Genomic DNA, 23,637 nt, shown 5'->3' with positions numbered 1-23,637 from the left:
GAGACAGAAACGAGAAAACAGGCAGATATCACAAACCAGAAACACAGAAAACAGGGGAACCACTCAGTAATGCTATGCAATGCAAGACAAGACCTCGTAATTAGACACAAAGTTGAACTGAGTTATATAGGGAGAGAGACAAAGGGATAAATAGGTGATGGGAAACAGCTGCACATAATTATACAGATGACAGAACAAAGCATTGTGGGAAACTGAGTCCATGATGTGTGTAGTGTTAGTGGAAACAGTGCCCTCTGCAGGCATGCAAGGGCACTTTATTTAAAGGAATTTCCCTTGCAGGGATTTTATATGGCTCAACATTACAATATTTATAGTAAAAATTCTGATTCATTTATGAATGAAACAAGGGATATCATTCACTAAGCATGAGTAAGCACAGATTTGTTTGTGAAATCTGCGTAGGAACGTTTTCACAAAAACAATCACGATTCATCAGTAACTTTCGCACTAAAATGTATTCTAAATTTAGGAAAAAATGTGACATGCAAAAATCACATACTCATGGTGGAGGATGGATTGAGGATCTTGCTGTGTGAAAGCATCTTAAGATAGCTTCATGTATGCTGAGTGTGACGTAAGAAAAGGGTGTGCGGAACGCCCTTATATGGACATGGTTTGGGTGTGTTTTATGTAAATTACTTACCTCATTCTTTACAAGGCTCAACCAATGAGCAATGCGTCACCATGGTAACACTTAAGCTGAAGCTTCATTTCATAGAGACCAAAGGCATTGATTCAGTGTGTTGACCAGTGTTGATGCCATTCATGGGAAATACCCTTAAATACTCAAAGATTTTCTTAATTTTTTATTGAAAATAAATGCCTTTCTGATGTGATATGGGATGGGAAAAGGGAGAATAGCGAGCTAGGCAGAAGGCAGATTCGAACCCAGTCAATCGCATCACAAGTTAATTCTCCGCACCCAAGAATGTGTGTCAATTTTAACCTGGTCTGACATTAGTGGGTGGAGCTACTGTAAATTTGCACTTAGTAATAGACACTCCGAATAATCTTGTTTTCCGTTTGCATTAAGATTATTTTTATTACCACACTGGCAGATACTGATAATTTTACTTAAGTAAAATGCACTTAATTTAGATCCCCCCAGGAAACAAGACTAAATATCTTATATAATTTTCTTATATGCAAAACCCATCTTGAATTAAGAATTTTTAGATATTTGTACTTGAAATAGGACAAAAAATAGTACAAAAAGCATTTTGCAGTGTGAATGAATGAATGAACTATTTAAACATCACTTGCACTTTAAAAAAGGGGGAGGAGACCGAAGGAAACTCTGGGTTTACCGAAGAAAATTACATCAGAAATCTAAAAAGATTACTTGTGTCTGTGTTAATGTGACATTGTGTGTTTTCTAGTGTGGATCATGGAGGAAAGATCAGGATTAGAGCAGGACTACGCAAATGTAAGTCTACACACACACACACACACACACACACACACACACAGTCCTGCTCGCACTTGTCGCAAGTTAATACATTTATAAAAATCAGAAAATCAGTCCTGTGTGTGAGTGCGCAGCAGTTTGTGGTGCATCCTTTGCAAATATCAATTATAATACATTTTAATAAAACACAAGGCCTACATTATCTCAGAAGAGTATGTATTCTCGCTTTTGTTCTCCGGATGTCAGATAGTCAGAATGACAGTTCTTGCGTGAACGTTAGTAGACATAGGCCTATACAGTTGTGCTCAAAAGTTTACATACCCCTTGCAGAATCTGCAAAAATGTTAATTATTTTAACAAAATAAGAAGGATCATGATAATTGCATGTTATTTTTTATTTAGTACTATCCTGAATAAACTATTTCACATAACAGTTGTTTACATAAAGTCCACAAGAGCAAAAATATAGCAGAATTTATAAAAATGACCCCATTCAAAAGTTTACATACCTTTGATTCTTAATACTGTGTGTGGTTACCTGGATGATCCACGACTGTTTTTATGTTTTGTGATGGTTGTTCATGAGTCTCTTGTTTGTCCTGAACAGTTAAACTGAGCTCTGTTCTTCAGAAAATTCCTCCAGATCCTGCAATTTCTTCAGTTTTCAAGCATCTTTTGCATATTTGAACCCTTTCCAGCAGTGACTGAATGATTTTGAGATCAGTCTTTTCACACTGAGGACGACTGAGGGACTCAAACTCAACTATTAAAAGAGGTTCAAACATTCACTGATGCTCCAGAAGGAAACACGATGCATTAAGGGGGGTGAAAACTTTTAGAATTTGAAGATCAAGATAAATTTTACTTAATTTGTCTTCCGGGAAACATGTGAGTATCTTCTGTTGGTTCTGATGGGCAGTGCTAAATGAAAAAAAAAAAAGATATTTAAACAAAATAAGACAAATTTGGACATCTTCATCTTGTTCAAAAGTTTTCACCCCCCGGCTCTTAATGCATCATGTTTCCTTCTGGAGCATCAGTGAATGTTTGAACCTCTTTTAATAGTTGTGTTCTCAATATCACACAGTCACAATGTAAACATCTCTTATGCAAAATATCTTATTCAGGACAGTACTAAGTAAAAAATAACACATATTTTGCATGATCCCTCTTATTTTGTTAAAATAATTATCCCTTGCAGAATCTGCAAAATGTTACGTAAACTAATGGCACAACTGTATATATTAAATAGGCTACCCATCAATGCATTATTCTTTCCTTTTTGTATTAATAATTAGTTACACACTAAATTAGTGTGTAACTAATTATATTTAATTTCATTGTTAGTCTGGTTGTTTGATTAGAAAATGATTAAATGTATTTGCAATAAATGTGTTATTTGAAGCAGAGAAGGACTATTATTCTATTGTGCGGAACTGAGGAAGAACTGATGACGACACGGTTTGATCTTCTGCTGAACAATCAATAGAAAGGGGTGTTTAATTCCCGCCTACTCAGGCTGTTTATTCTTTTTCTACCTATGAACAAAAAATGAAAAATCCAGCAATAATCAGGGTATCTTCCTGAGAATCAGAGTATCTTCCGTTCATTAATGTTTTGATTTGATATTGAAATCAGAAAAATGAGAAAACCACACTTTTTTCGTTTTTCACTTTTAAAATGAAAACGGAAAAACAAAAAAATTGGCTTGATTTTTCTTTTTTCGTTCTGGGGTTGGAAACAAATAAACAGTTTGAATATTCGATCTCCACACGTGGGCGGGAATGAAACGCCTCTTTCCGCTGATTGGTCAACCAGACGTCAAACCGTGTCGTCATCAGTTGTTCATCGGTTCCACTCAACAGAATAAAACTCCTTCGCTCTACAGCTGTACGGATTCTTAACGCGTTTATTCTACATTTCATCTCTTACTCATCAAATATTAATTTACTTTGCAGCTGCACACAATAACCCCCATTCTTCAACGTTGGCACAATGCCTGTTTTATTGAAGTGACCAACTATAAAAATCTAGCGAAGCTGCTCAACGCACTGGGCAGTGAATGTATTGAATTAAAAAATGCAAATCTGTAGCCTATCGATGTAAATATGCAGCAGTCATAACTTATGTTTTAGAAAATACCCTGAGTTTTGGACATGGGATGAATTTGAAATATGACAGATATGAAAATATATTACATGTTATTAGTTCATCAAAGCGGTGCTATAGAGAGAGATGGACTTAAAATGCGAATTCGATGATTTGATGACGGAGGTGAACTCGTTTATGCCAATTTGAAATTGGCTTTCACACATTTAAAAAAGTAAAATAAATAAATAAAGGGGAAAATGTTAAAACAGTGTTAAAAAAATAACCATTATAGTGCTCTCTTAAGAAGATATCAATTATACTTTATCAATATTAGGATATCAAAACCCTGAAATAACACTAACAATAATAAAGAGATAAAGAGTATTTTTATAGCCTATTTATTGCCATCTGTCTGTGTCAGAAATTAACTGTAATAGATTTAGTTGATTAATTGATTTTCAGGGAATTTTAGGATTTTTTCCTAATCTTATTAAATATATATGCTTTCTTTAATGTTAAGTTCTTAAATTTAGTCATTTAAATTACAATAATATGACGCTATAGGTTGTGGCCAATTAAATCAGTATCAACCAAAGGCTTGCAGTGGTGTCAAAGAAGCACCACCTGAAGTTGCTTTTAGATTTATGAGTTGTTAGATTGCTCAGAGAGGGCAGTATATGTGTAGGAATTACAGTTGCATAATGTAATGCCATTAATGTTTTAAACATCATTTTGAATAAAGAAAATTTCGTAACACTTTACTTGAAGGGGTGTGCATAAGACTGACATGACACCTTCATAATCATGACATGACACATGTCATGAATATGAAGGAGGTTTTATGAATGTTTATGACAACTGTCATTAAGTGTCATTCACTCAATTATGTAATTTTTAATGCAAAGATGACATTGTTTGAGATGTCCGAGTTATGACAACTTGACATAAACCAATACATCATAACCTGTCAGTGTCTTTGTCATGACAACTTGACATCATTTAGCTTTATGGGTTAACATTACATTAAACTGTCATGTGGTTGGTTTTGACATTGGCTGTCATGAGGCCATTATAATAGTGTCAAAAATATGTATCTTGAGCTCAAGTACAGTGGTACAAATTGAACTTGTCATTAAAATGTCATTAAGTGACAATACTTTATATAATTTACTTTAAATACTTTAAATAATTTTATAACAGCGTCATGACTATTTTTCATTTCTTGTTTTTTTTTTTTTTTTAAGTTTCCTCCAACAGACGGTCAGATAATAGACTATTTCAAATTTCGTAAAAAAGATGACACTGTTATAAAATAATGGTAACACTTTATTTTAGGGTCTTTTAACTAGTTGCTTATTACTATTAGCATTCATATGGCTAAAATACTGGCTATTTATTAGTACTTATAAAGCACATATTAATGCCTTATTCTGCATGATCTTATTCTACATTCTTAATCCTACCCAATACCTAAACCTAACAATTAACTATAATAAGCAGTAAATTAAGAGTTTATTGAGGGAAAAGTCATAGTTAATCGTTTATATATGTGTTCCCTATACTGAAATGTTACCAAAATAATGTAATGTATTGTTAACCCATAAAGCTAATTAGTTTTTTTTAAGTTTGATAATTAATCTATGTCATGTTTATGACAGGTTATGATGTATTGGTTTATGTCAAGTTGTCGTAACAAAGACATCTCAAACAATGTCATCTTTGCATTAAAAATTACATAATTGAGCGAATGACATTTAATGACAGTTGTCATAAACATGCATAAAACCTCCTTCATATTCATGACACGTGTCATGTCAAGATTATGAAGGTGTCATGTCAGTCTTATGCACACCCCTTCAAGTAAATGTTACAGGTATGGTGGTGTAGAGATGAGGCAGATACGGATTTCCACAATAATAGTATACTTTAATGAACACAGGCGAGGAGAAAGCAAACATACACTTTAACACAACAGAGAACGGACAAGGAGTGCAGGGAGTGAGTGCATTATATGGGGAGTGCAGATGATCAAGTCCAGGTGCAGGTGATGAGTGAAGATGGGGAGCTGACGAGGGAAGTGAGTGCAGGTGTGGAGAACAGGAGGATCATGGGAAATGGAGTCCAGGGAAACACGGGATCTGTGACATTACCCCCCCTCCCGGTAGGCGCGTCCTCGCGCCGTAGATGAAACAACCGGGAGGGGGGCGGGCGCCCTGGAGACCTCAAGCTGGTGCAGGGGGAGGAGCAGACTGGAGTGGAGGTCTCCAGGGCAGGTTCAAAAGCCATGGCGGGTCAGGGGCCGAAGGCAGCCATGGCGGGTCAGGGGCCGAAGGCAGCCATGGCGGGTCAGGGGCCGAAGGCAGCCATGGCGGGTCAGGGGCCGAAGGCAGCCATGGCGGGTCAGGGGCCGAAGGCAGCCATGGCGGGTCAGGGGCCGAAGGCAGCCATGGCGGGTCAGGGGCCGAAGGCAGCCATGGCGGGTCAGGGGCCGAAGGCAGCCATGGCGGGTCAGGGGCCGAAGGCAGCCATGGCGGGTCAGGGGCCGAAGGCAGCCATGGCGGGTCAGGGGCCGAAGGCAGCCATGGCGGGTCAGGGGCCGAAGGCAGCCATGGCGGGTCAGGGGCCGAAGGCAGCCATGGCGGGTCAGGGCCGAAGGCAGCCATGCCGTTGTGCCCAGGCGGCGCTGAAGGACCGGCGGGAGATGGCGGAACCAGCGGCTCCGCCGACCGAAGCGCAGCCGGGGCTCCAGAAGGCCGCAGCGGAAGCAGGAAGACAGCCAACAAAACGAACACCGGGGGGAATGAGGAGGCCAACAGAAACCGAGGGACGGAGTGACGGAGCGGAGACGGAGGAGTGAAGTCCAGAGGGGATGGCAGGCTGACGAGTGGACAAGGTGTGAGTGGAGGCAGGATGGATACTGGTGAAGCTGGTGGACAGATGGGCAACGGTGGAGCAGAGGGAGGTTGGAGCCGGGGTGAAGGTAATCGCCCAGAGGTCCGAGGTGGAGATCTGGGCGAGGGGGCTTGAGGTGAAGGTTCAGTGAAGACACACATGGGAGGCGGGAGAGGGAGGCAGGGAGGGAAAACAGTCTTTAGGCTGGAGGGTTCAAAAACACAGTTCATGGGAGTGGCTGGCTCGGCGGCGGCTGGAGCGGTTGGCTCGGCGGCGGTTGGAGCTGAGGGCTCGGCGGCGGCTGGGGCTGAGGGCTTGGCGGCGGAGACTGGCGCTGCTTGCTCGGCGGCGGAGACTGGCGCTGCTTGCTCGGAGGCGGAGACTGGCGCTGCTTGCTCGGCGGAGACTGGAGAACTTGGCTCGGCGGAGACTGGAGAACTTGGCTCGGCGGAGACTGGAGAACTTGGCTCTGTCCAAAAGTCTATAAGCCAGGCCACCTCACTTGGTGGCTCGCACAGGGTTGGAGCTGCAGGCTCGGAAAGGGCTGGAGCGGGCTCTGGAGATACTGGAGCGGGCTCTGGAGAGACTGGAGCGGGCTCTGGAGAGACTGGAGCGGGCTCTGGAGAGACTGGCCCGCAGGAGACTGGAGAGACTGGCCCGCAGGAGACTGGAGAGACTGGCCCGCAGGAGACTGGAGAGACTGGCCCGCAGGAGACTGGAGAGACTGGCTCGCAGGAGACTGGAGAGCGCTCGCCCTTCTTCCTCTTCCTCCTCTTAGGTTTACCGGACCCAGCGGAGATTTGTGGGCCCGGCAGGACACAGGGGGAACCTTCGCTGGAGGGGTATGCGGAGGAGGACGGAGGCTGACTGACTGGCCCGGCCAACCGTGTTTCTGGATGGCCTGGAGACAAACACACATCCTGAACCTGTTCCACGAAAAATTTGGACTCATTCAAAAACAAAATAAAATTGATAGTTTCGCTTAAGGAGAGACGAAAATCAGGTTCGTTTAAACGGACAGTGTTGTCGTCCAGACCATCCAGAAACAGGGCGATCAAACGTGCTTCAGGCCAGTCAGACAAAAAGGCAAGCTCAGCGAACTCCTCCACATACCTCTCCAGCGAACGACCCACCTGTAAGAGTCCAATGAGCCGCTCACCAGCTGTCCAGGATGAGAGAGGCATGGGAGAAGTTGGAGCCCGGGAGAAGAAGGAAGCTTCCATCTTTATGTGGAAATCCAGACGTTGTTTGGTCCGTTCTTCTGTTACAGGTATGGTGGTGTAGAGATGAGGCAGATACGGATTTCCACAATAATAGTATACTTTAATGAACACAGGCGAGGAGAAACCAAATATACACTTTAACACAACAGAGAACGGACAAGGAGTGCAGGGAGTGAGTGCATTATATGGGGAGTGCAGATGATCAAGTTCAGGTGCAGGTGATGAGTGAAGATGGGGAGCTGACGAGGGAAGTGAGTGCAGGTGTGGAGAACAGGAGGATCATGGGAAATGGAGTCCAGGGAAACACGGGATCTGTGACAGTAAAGTGTTACCGAAAATTTTTAAATGACAAAATGAAACGATAATTGGATTATGAAATTAATGTCACCAGTAGGTGTCAGCAAGTCATTGTGTTAATGATTGAGTCATTTATTTAAAGGTGCCCTCGAATGAAAAATTGAATTTATCTTGGCATAGTCAAATAACAAGAGTTCAGTACATGGAAAAGACATACAGTGAGTCTCAAACTCCATTGTTTCCTCCTTCTTATATAAATCTCATTTGTTTAAAAGACCTCAGAAGAACAGGCAAATCTCAACATAACACCGACTGTTACGTAACAGTCGGGGTGTACGGCCCAATATTTGCATATGCCAGCCCATGTTCCCAACATTATGAAAGGCATTAGACAAGGGCAGCCAGTATTAACGTCTGGATCTGTGCACAGCTGAATCATCAGACTAGGTAAGCAAGCAAGAACAATAGTGAAAAATGGCAGATGGAGCGATAATAACTGACATGATCCATGATAACATGATATTTTTAGTGATATTTGTAAACTGTCTTTCTAAATGTTTCATTAGCATGTTGCTAATGTACTGTTAAATGTGGTTAAAGTTACCATCGTTTCTTACTGTATTCACGGAGACAAGAGCTGTCGCTATTTTCATTTTTAAACACTTGCAGTCTGTATAATTCATAAACACAACTTCATTCTTTATAAATCTCTCCAACAGTGTAGCATTAGCCGTTAGCCAATGAGCATGTAGCCTCAAACTCATTCAGAATCAAATGTAAACAATATAACAGTATTGTTACCCCTAGACGGGGCAAGGGCACAACATGAAAGAGTACACGGACACAGTGAATTTGGGAAAAGAATGAACAGTATTTTAATGAGCACAAAGATTTAATCAGCACGATTTGGGGGTACTTTAACTTCAGGAGCCGACAAGGCCAAAATAACAAACAGAAAGCAACTAGTTTTCAACCCTCTAAATTCCCTAATACACAAAAGAAAAATGAAATAAAATACAATACTTACCCTACCTCCCTGTCCAATAAACAATCAAAAAGTTCAAACAAAAATGGCGTCGGTCTCCCTACCTCCCCAAAGTGTTCCTATATACAATTATTTACAGAGTTAGCAAACCAGTCCAAACAGGGGCATTCCAGAATCAAGGTCAAATAACAGGCGGTGGTCAGTATTACGAACAAATGGCAGAGCAAACTAACAGATAACAGTTGACTTCTCACAAGCAACCACACAACTAAACATACACAGAATCTCAGTCTAACTTAACACAGTTTGTATCCAGGAAGCAAACACAGCAAGTGAGCAAAAAAGCTAAACCAGGAAGTGATGGTGGAGACTTTATAGGCAGCAAGGAGTCAGCTGACCAGGCAGGGTGTGGCACCAATTAGATTGCAGGAACCAATCGGTCTTCTTCCTGGAAAGAAGACACACACACACACAAACACTTCCCAACAAAGGAAAACAGAAAAGTAGAACAAAAAGGGTCGTAACAGTATACAATACTCACATAATCCGATGCATGCATGACGAACACTTTGTAAAGATCCATTTGAGGGTTATATTAGCTGTGTAAACTTTGTTTATGCACTGTTCAAGGCAAGCGCGAGCTCCGTGGGCGTGGAGCACGAGAATTAAAGGGCCAGTAGCCCTGAATCGGCTCATTTATAATGATGCCCCAAAATAGGCAGTTAAAAAAATGCATTAAAAAAAATCTATGGGGAATTTTGAGCTGAAACTTCACAGACACATTCAGGGGACACCTTAGACTTATAATACATCTTTTTAAAAAAAGTTCTAGGGCACCTTTAAGAGATTTGTTCAAAACGCTGATTCATTCAAGAATATATCAAGTGAATCTCTATAATCTTTTGGGCCATTGAATCACTCAGTCAACTGAGACTCTGTTTCATTCAGGAATGAAACACTGCTCTGTGTGCTAGGAATCAGTCACACAACGGTTCTGATATACGTTGGAAGTTTAGTTGGCAGAGAAAATAAAACACTGTTTTGTGTGACATTCATTAATAGCCTACTCAATATTAATGAAATAAACTCAGAATATTGCCTTAAACAAAAGTTATAACTTTAAGAAAAGGAAAAAATAGCATGTTGCCTATTATATACATATATGAAACAGAAGGATAACTGAATATTTGACATTTGACATGTCCTACTCTTCTCTATGAAAACAAAACTCAAAATAGAATAGGCCTAATAGATGCTGTGACTGTAAAATACACAAATATATATATTTTTTTTCATAGCCTATCTATCATTTCAAATCTATCCCATGTTGTGTAAAACAAAAGACATTTTTACACTCAATGTATCGAAGTTGTAGGCTGGGGGTAGTTGTGTGCAGCTGCTAAGTAATTAATATTTATGAGATAAACTAATATTTCACGTGATGAATTAATGTCTACACAGAATTAAGCCCTGACTCTGCATCAGAACGATTTGTGTCAAGCCATTCACTAGTCTGGCTATTTGATGAGTAAGAGATGAAATGTAGAATAAACGAGTTAAGAATCCGTACAGCTGTAGAGCGAGGAACTTTTATTCTGTTGAGAACCGATGAACAACTGATGACGACATGGTTTGACGTCTGGTTGACCAATCAGCGGAAAGAGGCGTTTCATTCCCGCCCACATGTAGAGATTGAATATTCAAACTGCTTATTTGTTTCCAACCCCAGAACGAAAAAAGAAAAATCAAGCCAGTTTTTTTCTTTTTCGTTTTCATTTTAAAAATGAAAAATGCTTTCTAATTTTTCTGATTTCAATATTAAATCAAAACATGAATGGACAGAAGATACCCTGATTGTCCGTGTACTTTTGCGTCCATTCCTTTTTCGTTTTTTAAACCAGAAATGAAATATGGAAAATGTGGTTTCTTTGTTTTTTATTTTAACATTGATGAATATAATTAGCAGATACAAGCCAATTTTTCTTTATGCAAGATTAATATTTTATTAAAAATAACATTAATGAGAATACAAATTTGTGAAAAAAATCCTAAATTAACTTTAGTCAGATCTTAACTTAAGATAGAAAGTTTCTGTAATACGCCCAGATCCAGACGATTGCAAAGCATGCTGGGAACTAAAAATCAAATGTCCAGTCCAATGTGTTAATTGTGGATTTTACACAATTAAATTAGGACAGAATGTTCAGTAATTGTGTGTAAAGTAATTGTGTGTTAAGTAAACTTAGGCCTAACTAATTTTAGTTAAGTAGCCTACATTTAACAAGCAGCAAAAATCTACACTGCGTTCCAAATTATTATGCAAGAGACAAATCAGTAAGATTTCTGTACAATAAACATTCAGATTTGAGTTTTTCTAAGAAAATGTTTGTTTGTTTATTTATCCATGTCTTTTTAGATAACTGGTATCAATCTCAGACACAATAATTTGCCAGGACTATGGAAACCCTACTTAGAGGTTGTTCCACATTATTAAGCAAGTCACAGTTCTCATGCAATATGAGGAGGAAGAAAGACCTTTCTGAAGATGAAAAGCATGAAATGGTGCAATGTTGTGCAAAAGGCATGAAAACAACTAATATTGTGTGAAACTGAATGGAGATTATCGAATTATCATAAGATTTGTGAGTGATTTAGACCACAGCAGAACTCGGTCAGATAAAGGGTTATTAATGAAAGTTCCTGTCAAAAAAATTAATTGTATTAAAAGGGCAGCTATAAAAAAGCCAGTGTTGAGCAGCAAACAGGTATTTGAAGCTGCTGGTGTCTCTGGAGTCTCAAGAAGCTCTCCATGCAGGCTGGCAGTTGTGCGTAAAGATGCATTTTAGACACCACTAACCAAACCTCACAAAGAGAAACATTTACAGTGGGTGTAGAAATACATAAAGACTAATTTTTAAATAGTTTTATTCACTGACTAATGCCGTACTACAATGGATGGTCTAAATGGATGGATTTCTGGATGGTTGGTGAATGGCCACCACGTTCCAACAAGACTGCGACGTCAGCAAGGAGCTGGTGGATGATGATTTGGGCTGGAATATTGGGAAGTGAGATGGAGGGTATTAAAATGACTTTTGCAAGATATGTGGAGCTCATAACTGGCCATTTTCAGCTATGGTATAAAAAGGAGGATAGTGCACAGTAAAATGCACTATTGTACAATGCACTATGCACTATCCCATGCTGCAAAAAAAACACCACAGCAATAAAACTGTTTGAAAATGTATTTCTACACCCACTGTAAATGTTTCTCTTTGTGAGGTTTGGTTAGTGGTGTCTAAAATGCATCTTTACGCACAACTGCCAGCCTGCATGGAGAGCTTCTTGAGACTCCAGAGACACCAGCAGCTTCAAATACCTGTTTGCTGCTCAACACTGGCTTTTTTATAGCTGCCCTTTTAATACAATTTTTTTTTTTGACAGGAACTTTCATTAATAACCCTTTATCTGACCGAGTTCTGCTGTGGTCTAAATCACTCACAAATCTTATGATAATTTGATAATCTCCATTCAGTTTCACACAATATTAGTTGTTTTCATGCCTTTTGCACAACATTGCACCATTTCATGCTTTTCATCTTCAGAAAGGTCTTTCTTCCTCCTCATATTGCATGAGAACTGTGACTTGCTTAATAATGTGGAACAACCTCTAAGTAGGGTTTCCATAGATCTGGCAAATTATTTTGTCTGAGATTGATACCAGTTATCTAAAAAGACATGGATAAATAAACAAACAAACATTTTCTTAGAAAAACTAAAATCTGAATGTTTATTGTACTGAACTCTTACTGATATGTCAATTGCATAATAATTTGGAATGCAGTGTAGATTAAAAGATGGGACAGATTGATAATTCCTGATTGTGATGTGTTTTATCTCCATCAGATTCCCATCAGCTCACTCTGGATCTGAACACAGTGAGTGAACACCTCCGTCTGTCTGAGAGGAACACCGTGATTACTGGTACTTACCCAGAGCAGCCGTATCCTGATCATCCAGACAAATTTGATGTGTATCCTCAGGTGTTGTGTGGAGAGAGTGTGTGTGATCAACGCTGTTACTGGGAGATTGAGTGGAATGGATATGGTGTGTTTATATCAGTGTCATATAAGAGCATCAGCAGGAAGGGAAAGGGTCATGAGTGTCGGTTTGGATACAATAATCAGTCCTGGAGTTTGATCTGCTCTCCTGAGAGTTTCTCATTCAGACACAATAACATAAAGTCCGAACCCCCTGTAAATCCCATCAGCAGCAGAAGAATAGGAGTGTATGTGGATCACAGTGCAGGAACTCTGTCCTTCTACAGCATCTCTGGAGACACAATGATCCTCATCCACACAGTCCAGACCACATTCACTCAACCGCTCTATCCTGGGTTTGGGTTTAGGCTTGGTTCTGGATCATCAGTGAAACTATGTTGATGGATCAGAACAGACTGTAGAGAGATTTGATCTATAAATGACTGGATCGCTCATAACGTCATAAACAGTGAAGCAGTAAATACACGTCCTTGAATGAGAGCAGATTTCTTTCATATTTACTTGAACTTCTCAGGTAATATCTATGGTTTGACCCATTTCAGAAATGTCCAAAATCAGAATTTAAATGCACTGATTAAACTTTTCTACAAACTTGACGTGACGCCGCGTTCACTGACATGAATCTGTAAGTTGATGAAAACGTCACATCAATCTCTATTGTTACTGTCAAAATTACCCTTACACAAAGAAAATATATTTCCCTATATATAAATGATCAATATATATAAAATGATTTAATGGTATATTTGAAAATATACAGAATAATGTGTGTACATACATTCATATTTATATGGGAACATGTATGTGCAATATATGTGCACAATAAAAATGAATATTATATGTAATGCTATTTTTGTCTTCATTTCTAAATATTTTATATGTATCAGTATATAGTCATACATGGTCAATTCATATATTGCAGTATATATTGAAAGATATAAGCACTAGTTAGAGGAGACTAGAATCAAAACGCTAACAGTCTCACAATATATCTGAGATCTCAGTAACATCACACACTGTGCTCATGTGTTTCTCCTCAGCTAGAGACTCTGGATCTCTCACATTAGTCTCCTCTTAAAGTTTAGATGAGATCTCAACAACTTTACAAAGTGTGCACCAATAAATAAAATAAAATAAAAACAGTCTATAATTTCAGTGTTTAAGAGTGAAGATATACCGAAATAGGGTTAAGTGTTAATTGTTGGTACAATAATAAAGCTGTACAGTTTATGTGGATACAGCACATCATTTGTTGTTGGAAATCTACATATTTTACACAATTACTATATTCCTTTTCATAGTATATCTTTATACATGGAAATATAGGCTATAGCTGCCATTTAAATTTTAGGATGTGGTTCCCTCACATGAGAGTCACTTCGGAGCGTTATGAATCTTTTGTGTCGAATCAGCAGTTCAGAGCAAAGTCATGTGATTTCAGTAGGTTAGTTGTTTGACACACGATCTGAACCGCTGATTCGACACAAAAGATTCATAACACTCTGAATCTTCCTGAAGCAGTGTTTTGAAATCGGCCATCACTAAATAAGTCGTTATTTTGTTTTTTGGCGCATCAAAAATATTCTCATCGCTTTATAATATTAATATTGAACCACTGTACTCACATGAACTGATTTAAATATGTTTTTAGTACATTAATGGATCTTGAGAGAGGAAATGTCATTGCTGGCTATGCAGGTCTCACTGAGCCATCGGATTTCATCAAAAATATCTTAATTTGTGTTCTGAAGATAAACGAAGGTCTTACGGGTGTGGAATGACATGAGGGTGAGTAATTAATGACATTATTTTTATTTTTGGGTGAACTAACCCTTAAGTTACAAAATCATTTTTGGTAATTGAATTGACAATTATTTTTGGATATTTTAATCCTTACATATTGGGCCTTTAATAATCAAATTACTCAAGGATTGAGTCATAAGCCATTTAATGTGCGTTACAGCAAATAAAGCTCTGGGTAAACTTTCCTGTAGCAGTTTTCCTGATATCGGCGTCTGGTATCACTATTTTAATACATTATATCATTGTGTTTTTTTCTACTCACTGTACTCTTGTGCAAGTTAGATGTGTTTTATTCATTTATTTTTTAACAAATTATTATGATAGTGTTTTAATTTATTATTTATTTAAATCGAATTTAATTAATTTATTTACTTAATCTTATTTTTATTATTTTATTTTTTCACACTGCTTTTTTATTTAATCAAGTTTATTTTAGATTTAGAGTTATCAAATGTATTTGATTTTTTTAATACAATTTTTAGTTTATTTATTTTAATCAAATGGTTTTAATTTATTTTTATTTAAATAAAATGATTTAATTTCATTTATTTTCATTAAATGTATTAATTTATTTATTTAAATCAAATTTAATTAATTAATTTAATTATTTATTTATTTACCTAGTTTAATCTTATTTTATGTATTTTATATTTTATAGAGCCTTTTTATTTAAATGAAGTTTACTTGTTTATATATTTATTTAGATTTGTCAAATATATTTAATATATTTACATACAATTTTTAGTTTATTTATTTATTATTTATTTTTAATCAAACTGTTTTAATTTATTTTTTATTTAAATAAAATTGTATTTATTTTAATATATTTTCATTGAATGTACTAATTTTATTTAAATACATTTAGCAACAAATGTGTGTTTGTGTGTTTTTTTTTTTATCTTTTTTTTTTTTTTTCATTTTGATCAAATGTATTTAGTTTATTCTTATTTTAATTAATTAATATTTCTTAAACTGCTCTTCCCTAAACTCTTCCACAGGGTTTTAGGTTTCCCCTGGAGTCTCCAAAAGTAAATGTAAATCATGATGTCATTATTTCACATTAGCAATGATGTTAGGGTTTTAACTTGAGCAATGACAAATATTAAACATCTAATGTACAGCATAAGTGCAGATATCAATAATAATATATCATATATGAGAAATAATAAGCAGCACAACACTGAACCCTGGTGGCTATACTGTACTTCACATGCTTCTGTGTTATTTCATTTCCTCTGCTTTGACTATATTGGTGAAATGTGTTAAAATAATCTTCTTTTTTCATTATTTTCTTTCCCATTATAGCTAAAATAAAAGACTAAGGGAAAATAAATAAAATAGGGATAAATAGCCTATAGTAATAATTCAGCTTTTAATTAAACAATGTATGCTTATTTTACCTGTAACTCTACTTCAAGTAAACATCACTCAGTACAATCACAGTGTCTTTGTGATCCATCATCACTGAATATGACTGAAGATGAATGTGTTTATGTCTTCCTCATCTGTGGCACTTTATTATATTTATACATTTATACATACACTATAACATTTCCAGCACATCTCAAATCATTTTATTAGTAACATGGTGGAAATTACTTTTAAAATGTTTTGGGTTTTTATCTTTCTAAGGCTGATTCCACAGATTATTGTTTTATTTGTACTATATACACACATAAACTTTAAATTATACCCTGAGAGGAAAGTGTGCATTATAACTCAAATGTGATGATTATTCTTTGTTTCTTCACACATGTGATATTTAATCTTTTGTTTGTTTGGAGACGAGTGTCTGATATTAAAGTGTTAGTTCACCCAAAAAATAATTACTCTCCCTCATGTCGTTCCACACCTGTAAGACCTTTATTCATCTTCAGAACACAAGTTAAGATATTTTTGATGAAATCTGAGACTCGTCCATAGACAGCAATATAATCAACACTTTCAAGGTCCAGAAAGGTACTAAAGACATCGTTAAAACAGTCATGTGACTGCAGTGGATCAACCTTAATGTTATGAAGAGACGACTTTTTGTGTGCAAAAACAAAAAACAAAAACTACTTTATTCAACAATATTTCTTTTGAATATGTCAATCTCATCTGTTGTTTACGTCCAGCGCTTCCAGGTTCATCGTCCGAACGCTGACTCATTATTGGCCGGCTCCTGCCTCAGAATCACACGCATGTGTCGTGCTAATCACGTGATCAGCTTTGGCCAGTACTGAGCCGGCATTCGGACGTAAACACGGAAGCTTCACTGTGTTACTGCGTCACCTGCGTAAGATAATGACAGAGAAGAGATTGTTGAATAAAGTCATTATTTTTGTTTTGTTTTTGCGCACAAAAAGTATTCTTGTCTTTTCATAACATTAAGGTTGATCCACTGTAGTCACATGACTGTCTTAACGATGTCTTTAGTACCTTTCTGGACCTTGAAAGAGTCATAAACCTTTCAGATTTCATCAAAAATATCTTAATTTGTGTTCTGAAGATGAATGAAGGTCTTACGGGTGTAAGTAATTAATGACAGAAATTTCATTTTTGAGTGAACTAACCCTTTAAGTATGACTGATTGTTCAGTTTCTGTGATATCTGCAGTGTTGGGGAAAGTTACTTTTAAAAGTAATGCATTACAATATTGCGTTACTCCCTAAAAAAGTAACTAATTGCGTTACTTCGTTACTTTTTATGAAAAGTAATGCGTTACATTACTTTTGCGTTACTTTTTCTCACTGGGGCTGGGCTTGCTTGTTTTTTAATAACAACAAAAAAGTTCTATTTTTGGCAAAAAGGCCCTTTCACACCAAAAGTGAAATGAATAAGCCTCAAGCTGAAGGAAAAGCATATTTACACCTGTACAGTAGAGGGCGCAGCTCAAACAAACCTTTCTAATCTAAAGTATTTTTTGCTTATTAGTATGGTTGAATTAGGTATATTGAAGATCAGCAGCAAAGACATTGGTTAATAATTGAGATTAAAATCCTGAAAATGGTTCATTCATTCATTGGTGATCTCTGTCTTTCATCTCAGCTTTGTACGATCTGTTTCAATGGATAAGTGGAAGGACCTGGAGCTGGAGAAGATAAAGATGGGCGGAAACAGGAAGTTCCGGATGTTTCTGGAGCTGCAGGATGACTATGATCCCACCTGGAGCCTGCAGGAGAAATACAACAGCAAAGCTGCTGCGCTGTTCAGAGATAAGGTGAGTCACGCCACCAATAACTATTGATTAATCTGATAATTATTACTTGAAAAACCCCGTTAACACTTTATTTTAGGGTCTTTTAACTAGTTGCTTATTAGCATGCATATTACTAGAATATTGGCTGTTTATTAGTGATTATTAGGCACATATTCTGCATGACCTTATTCTACATTCTTAATCCTACTCAATACCTAAACTTAACAACTACCTTACTAACTATTAATAAGCAGTAAATTAAGAGTTTATTGAGGGAAAAGTTGTAGTTAAAGGGTTAGTTCACCCAAAAATGAAAATTCTGTCATTAATTACTCACCCTCATGTCATTCCACACCTGTAAGACCTTCATTCATCTTCAGAACACAAATTAAGATATTTTTGATGAAATCTGATGGCTCAGTGAGGCCTGCATTGTCAGCAAGATAATTAACACTTTCAATGCCCAGAAAGCTACTAAAGACATATTTAAAACAGTCATGTGACTACAGTGGTTCAACCTTAATATTACAAAGCGACAAGAATATTTTTTGTGTGCTAAAAAAACAAAATAACGAGTTTATTCAATAATATCTATAGTGATGGGCGACTTCAAAACACTGCTTCGGAGTTTTACAAATTGAATTGAAAGTCACATGATTTCAGCAGTTTAGCCTTTGATAGGAGGTTCAAACTACTGAATCGAAACAAAAGATTTGTAAAGTTTTATGAATCAGTGTTTTGAAATCGTCCATCACTAGATATTGTTGAATAAAGTCATTATTTTGTTTGTTTTGGTACACAAAAAGTATTCACACAACTGTAAACTGTGATTTAAGCGTTGAGGAAAGCGCGCCTCAAACACATCAAACGCGTCTATCAAAGCATCTAAACACATGCAGATTTCCTGCAGCAGCTCAGTCTGTGTCTGTGCTGTTTCCAGATGTGTTTTGTTCATAGCAATCTGTTATTCCTGCTGTTAAATGACTCGACTGCCAGATGTTTTCAGAGAGCGTTCAATCAATAATCAAATGCATTGTTGATTATGTTCATTGTCGATTTTATAATCAGTTTTTTCTAATAGTTGTTGCAGCACATCTGACTCTGTGTACAAGCGGCAAGATCAGATGGAAGTGTGTTGAAACTTATCATTTTGCAGTAATTATTTAAGTCTGATTATATGTGTTGAAGTTGAAGGTGTGATGTGTGTGTGTGTGTGTGTGTGTGTGTGTGTGTGTGTGTGTGTGTGTGTGTTGAAGGTGGCGACTCTGGCCGAAGGGAAGGAGTGGAGCATTGAGGACTCGTCTGCCAGGAACTGGACGCCTCCGCAGGCCAAGAGCGGCCTGAGCTCCGCACACCGGTACGACACGCCACTGATCGAGCAGATGATGAGTGATGATGTTGGCGATGATGATGATGATGATGATGGTGTCGTTGCAGGTCCAGTGCCGCTGCGGGTCAGAATCACGGTCACTCTGATAAAGCGTTTGAGGACTGGCTGTCTGATGATGTCAACTCTTACCAGAAGTGAGTTTCACTCCGTTATTGATTGATATCTTCAGATGTCAGATGATTAAAGAGGACCTATTATGCTCTTTTATAAAGTCTTGATGTTGTTTTTGTGCTCTACTAGAGCAGGTTTTCCTGCTTGAATGTTGATTCTTTTCCTCATATTCTCCATTGTTGCAGCTCCTCTCTTCCCAGTCTGTCAGTAACGCTCTGTTTAGTTCCTGTCTCTATGAAGCCCCTCCTTCTGAAAAGCACAGTGTGCTCTGATTGGCCGGCTGGAGCAGTGTGTTGTGATTGGTGTTTGGGAAATGTCCCGCCCCTTACCATAACCGCCAGTTTCAACACACTACTAACTAACTCAACCAGGCCCCGCCCCTTTATTCTGCGTATGAATTATTTAAATGAGGAATATTGTGAAGAAAACTCAAGATGGAGTTCAGAAACACTGATATAGAGAAGAACTGGAACTTTACAGAGCTTTTTTCATGATCAAACACTAAAGAGATGAACATGGAGAAATCACAATAGATCCTCTTCAATATTACTCAGTACTTGACAGTAGAAGGTGTAACCGGATGTTTTCAGCAGATGTGTTTGCGTGTGATGCAGGACTTGATGCAGCAGTTACTGTGTGGTTTGGCGTTCTTGCACTCGAATCGGGTTCTCCATCGGGATCTGAAGCCGGAAAACATCCTGGTGACCAGCAGACGGCAGGTGAAACTGGCCGACTTTGGTTTGGCGCGGATCTACAGCTGTCACATGGCGCTCACACCAGTGGTAAGAGACGCGCGGTCTCGTGTCATCGACACCGATCGCACACGAACACGTCTGATGATGTTTTCTCGGCTCAGGTTGTGACGTTGTGGTATCGCTCTCCTGAAGTGCTGCTCCAGACCACATACGCCACACCTGTGGACATCTGGAGCACCGGCTGCATCTTCGCTGAGATGTTCAGACGCATGTGAGTCTAAGCAGTGATGATTATAAGCTCTCAGATTTCATTAAAATTCATATTTTTGGGTGAACTAACCCTTTAAGCCTAAATACCCTATTCGTGCACTTGTGCTTTTATTTTGAAATGTCAAAACAAACATATTTGCAGCTGTTTGTTACTGACGGTTCACTTTTTATTCTAACAAATGTTCAGTCGAGTTTGGCAGAGTTTGCATAAAAGTGTTGCTGCTTGAGAAACCCTTCAAAAGACAGTGATAAAACTTTTCATAAGAATTTGTTTCACTAATAAATTAAGTTCAACCTGATATGATTATTTTTCTTTGTATTTTAAAGCAATATTCTGTATTTCAAATATCTGGTCAACGTCTGGATGGGAGCATATGTTGTTCTAGAACTTGGATATACCTTTCAGCATTGATGGTGCCTTTCCAGATGTGTAAGCTGCCCATGCCACGCGCACTCATGCAACCCCATACCATCAGAGATGCAGGCTTCTGAACTGAGCGCTGATAACAACTTGGGTTGTCCTTGTCCTCTTTAGTCCAGATGACATGGTGCCCCAGTTTTCCAAAAAGAACTTCAAATTTTGATTCGTCTGACCACAGAACAGTTTTCCACTTTGCCACAGTCCATTTTAAATGAGCCTTGGCCCAGAGAAAACACCTGCGCTTCTGGATCATGTTTAGATATGGCTTCTTTTTTGACCTATAGAGTTTTAGCTGGCAAAAGCGAATGGCACGGTTGATTGTGTTTTCTGGAAGTATTCCATGACATTTCAAAATGTCTCACTTTCAACATTTGATATGTTATCTATATTCTATTGTGAATAAAATATAAGTTTATGAGATTTGTAAATTATTGCATTCCTTTTTTATTCACAATTTGTACAGTGTCCCAACTTTTTTGGAATCGGGTTTGTACATCAGTGATATTGAAACAGCTCAGATGATCTGAAGATGCAGTTGTGACTCTTGATCTTCCTCTGTCTCAACAGGAAATGCTGACATTCGACTCGATGAAGCGAATCTCTGCGCTGAACGCTTTGGAGCATCAGTTCTTTTCAGAATGAGCGCTTCATTCCCATCATTCACTGCAGCCTGGGACCATCGAGAGTTCTTCTCTACCACATACTTAAGAACTGAATATTCAACCATACCTGTTTGTGTGTGTAAACGTGTTCGTCTGTGACTTTAGTGAGCGGTTTCACTGCCTGTGTGGAGTGTTGTACATGATGAGGAGGATTTGAGCGTCACATTCGCCTGTGATGATAGACCTGAACTTTGAAGTGTCATATTTCTCTTACCCAATTACCCAACCCTATCATCATGCATTAAAAACATTAATTATTCTATCAGATCTAGTGATGACACAGCTTTCAAATTATAATCATTATAATCATAATGCGGCATGTTTGTAGGTGCATTCACGCTAATTACCATAATTACGACATTTCAACTTGTAAAAAGCACTCGTCCTCATAGAGCTCATTATTGCTACTTGTAAGGTGTGAATTTTCTGAAAGCTCCTACTTGTACCACGTGACAACTGCAGATGAGTCCGAGGAACAGCTCAGAGTAGAACCTCACGTGTTGTTATCTCAGACTTATGGTAATTAAAGGGATAGTTGAAAATTCTATCATCATTTACTCACACTTTGTTCAAAATCTGTATAATTTTCTTTGTTCTGTTGAACACAAAGGAAGATATTTTGAAGAATGTGTTAAACTGAACAGTTTTGGGACACCATTGATTTCCATAGTACTGTAGTTTTTTTCCTACTATGGAAGTCAGTGGTGCCCCAAAGTGGCCTGGTTAGAAACTTTCTTGATTGAATTCTGTGAATTCCATTGTAGCAAGAGATCTCTGGAATATTGTATTCGCAAAAATTGGTGTGATTGTGGTGTGATTCCTTGGCAAACAGTAGTTAAGTGAATCAAAAGTCCACAAATCTGCAATAATTTAAAGCTCCATTAGTGCAACTGAATAGCACAGTGTCTAGAAGCATTTGTTCATGACCGTCCTCAGCATCAATAAAAAAAAAAACAAAACTCACTAAAAACATACAATAGTACGCTGAAAGAAACACATTGACTGTCGCTGCATGAGCCCTGGTTCAAGTATCTGGTTAGTATCCCCATTCCATGGTAACACTGAAATTTAGTTAGTTTTCATTCATTTTGGTAGGATTTGAGTTGGTTTTAGGCTGGACATTTTTGCAGGATCTGGCAACCCATGACATGACACTCTCGTCATTAATGAAAGTAAAAGTAAATCTTCAGAGGTGATGTTTCGCCATTTTAAACAAAGAGAACTGATAATTTACCAGACAGAATATTTGTAAATCTGTAATAGAGTAATTTATACAAGTTTAGGCAGGAATTATGTATAGTTATTCGATGGAAAAGCTGTAGGATTTCTGTGAATCGGTGTGTATTCTATTTTTCTACCTAAAATAAATGAACAATGTTTCTTGTGTGTTTTTGCAGATTGTGATTCTTCAAAAGAGCATTTGTGTTTACATGTGACTAACCTTATGTATTTGAGTGATCGTGATCTATCTCTCCAGCTCTCAAGATCCATTCAGCTGAATGTTATAAAGGCTGTTTGATTACTTTTTGTTATTTTTGTGATTGTTTGTCACTTCCATCCAGAGTCAGCGGTGGAGATCAAACTGTTCAGATCCATCATGGATGACACACAAACATCTGGATGCAGGTACTGTATCTAACACATTAAGGGTGCTTTCACATTAGCACTTTTGGTGCACACCCGGGTTCGATTGACGTCAGAGTTCGGTACGTTTGGGTGATGTGAACAATGTCTTCTGAACTCAGGTGCGCACCCGCGAACCATACCCGAGTCTGCTTAAAAAGGGTGGTCTGGGGTGCGGTTCAAGTGAACTCCGGTACGGTTCGCTCCTGATATGAATGCAAACGTACCAAATTGCGGAAGTGAACCGCTATTAATACCGTATTACTTGATAAAAATGTTTGTTTGTACGTGTGTTTCACTCACTTTCCCAACGAGCGTGACTGACGTGCTGCAAGCAGAGAGCTGTAGTGTAGCCTTTCTTATTTCTGCTCACCTTCAGCGTACTACAGTCGTGGCAGATAGAGGCAAGTGTCGTTATGAACAAAACCAACGGTTCAAAAACAAAAATATGAAAGTGAGGAGAGCAATGTGAACACAGTCCAGTGGGGGCAAGGGGAGGGGGG

The 23,637-nt window shown here is 38.1% G+C and overlaps 1 protein-coding gene across 6 annotated transcripts in view; it reads left to right on the top strand.

Annotated features, from left to right (window-relative positions):
• Positions 1-23,637, top strand: part of LOC125256142 (NLR family CARD domain-containing protein 3-like) — a 96,977-nt gene that overhangs the window by 49,622 nt on the left and 23,718 nt on the right. For 2 of the 6 annotated variants that reach the window (XM_048171828.1, XM_048171825.1), the window contains 2 exons: positions 1,401-1,447; positions 12,824-13,790. The exons of 2 other annotated variants lie outside the window; for them this stretch is intronic. In XM_048171828.1, coding sequence (XP_048027785.1) covers positions 1,401-1,447; positions 12,824-13,359 — 583 coding nt within the window. In that variant the 3' untranslated portion in view covers positions 13,360-13,790. Of the gene's footprint in view, positions 1-1,400; positions 1,448-12,823; positions 13,791-22,578; positions 22,849-23,073; positions 23,138-23,637 lie in introns of those variants that run through there. 2 more of the 6 variants (XM_048171830.1, XM_048171827.1) reach the window with 2 other exon arrangements.

Source organism: Megalobrama amblycephala, linkage group LG21 (assembly GCF_018812025.1).
Source record: "Megalobrama amblycephala isolate DHTTF-2021 linkage group LG21, ASM1881202v1, whole genome shotgun sequence".
NCBI lineage: Eukaryota > Metazoa > Chordata > Actinopteri > Cypriniformes > Xenocyprididae > Megalobrama > Megalobrama amblycephala.
Note: the sequence above shows the minus strand (reverse complement) of the source record. Positions and strands in the feature narration are given on the sequence as shown.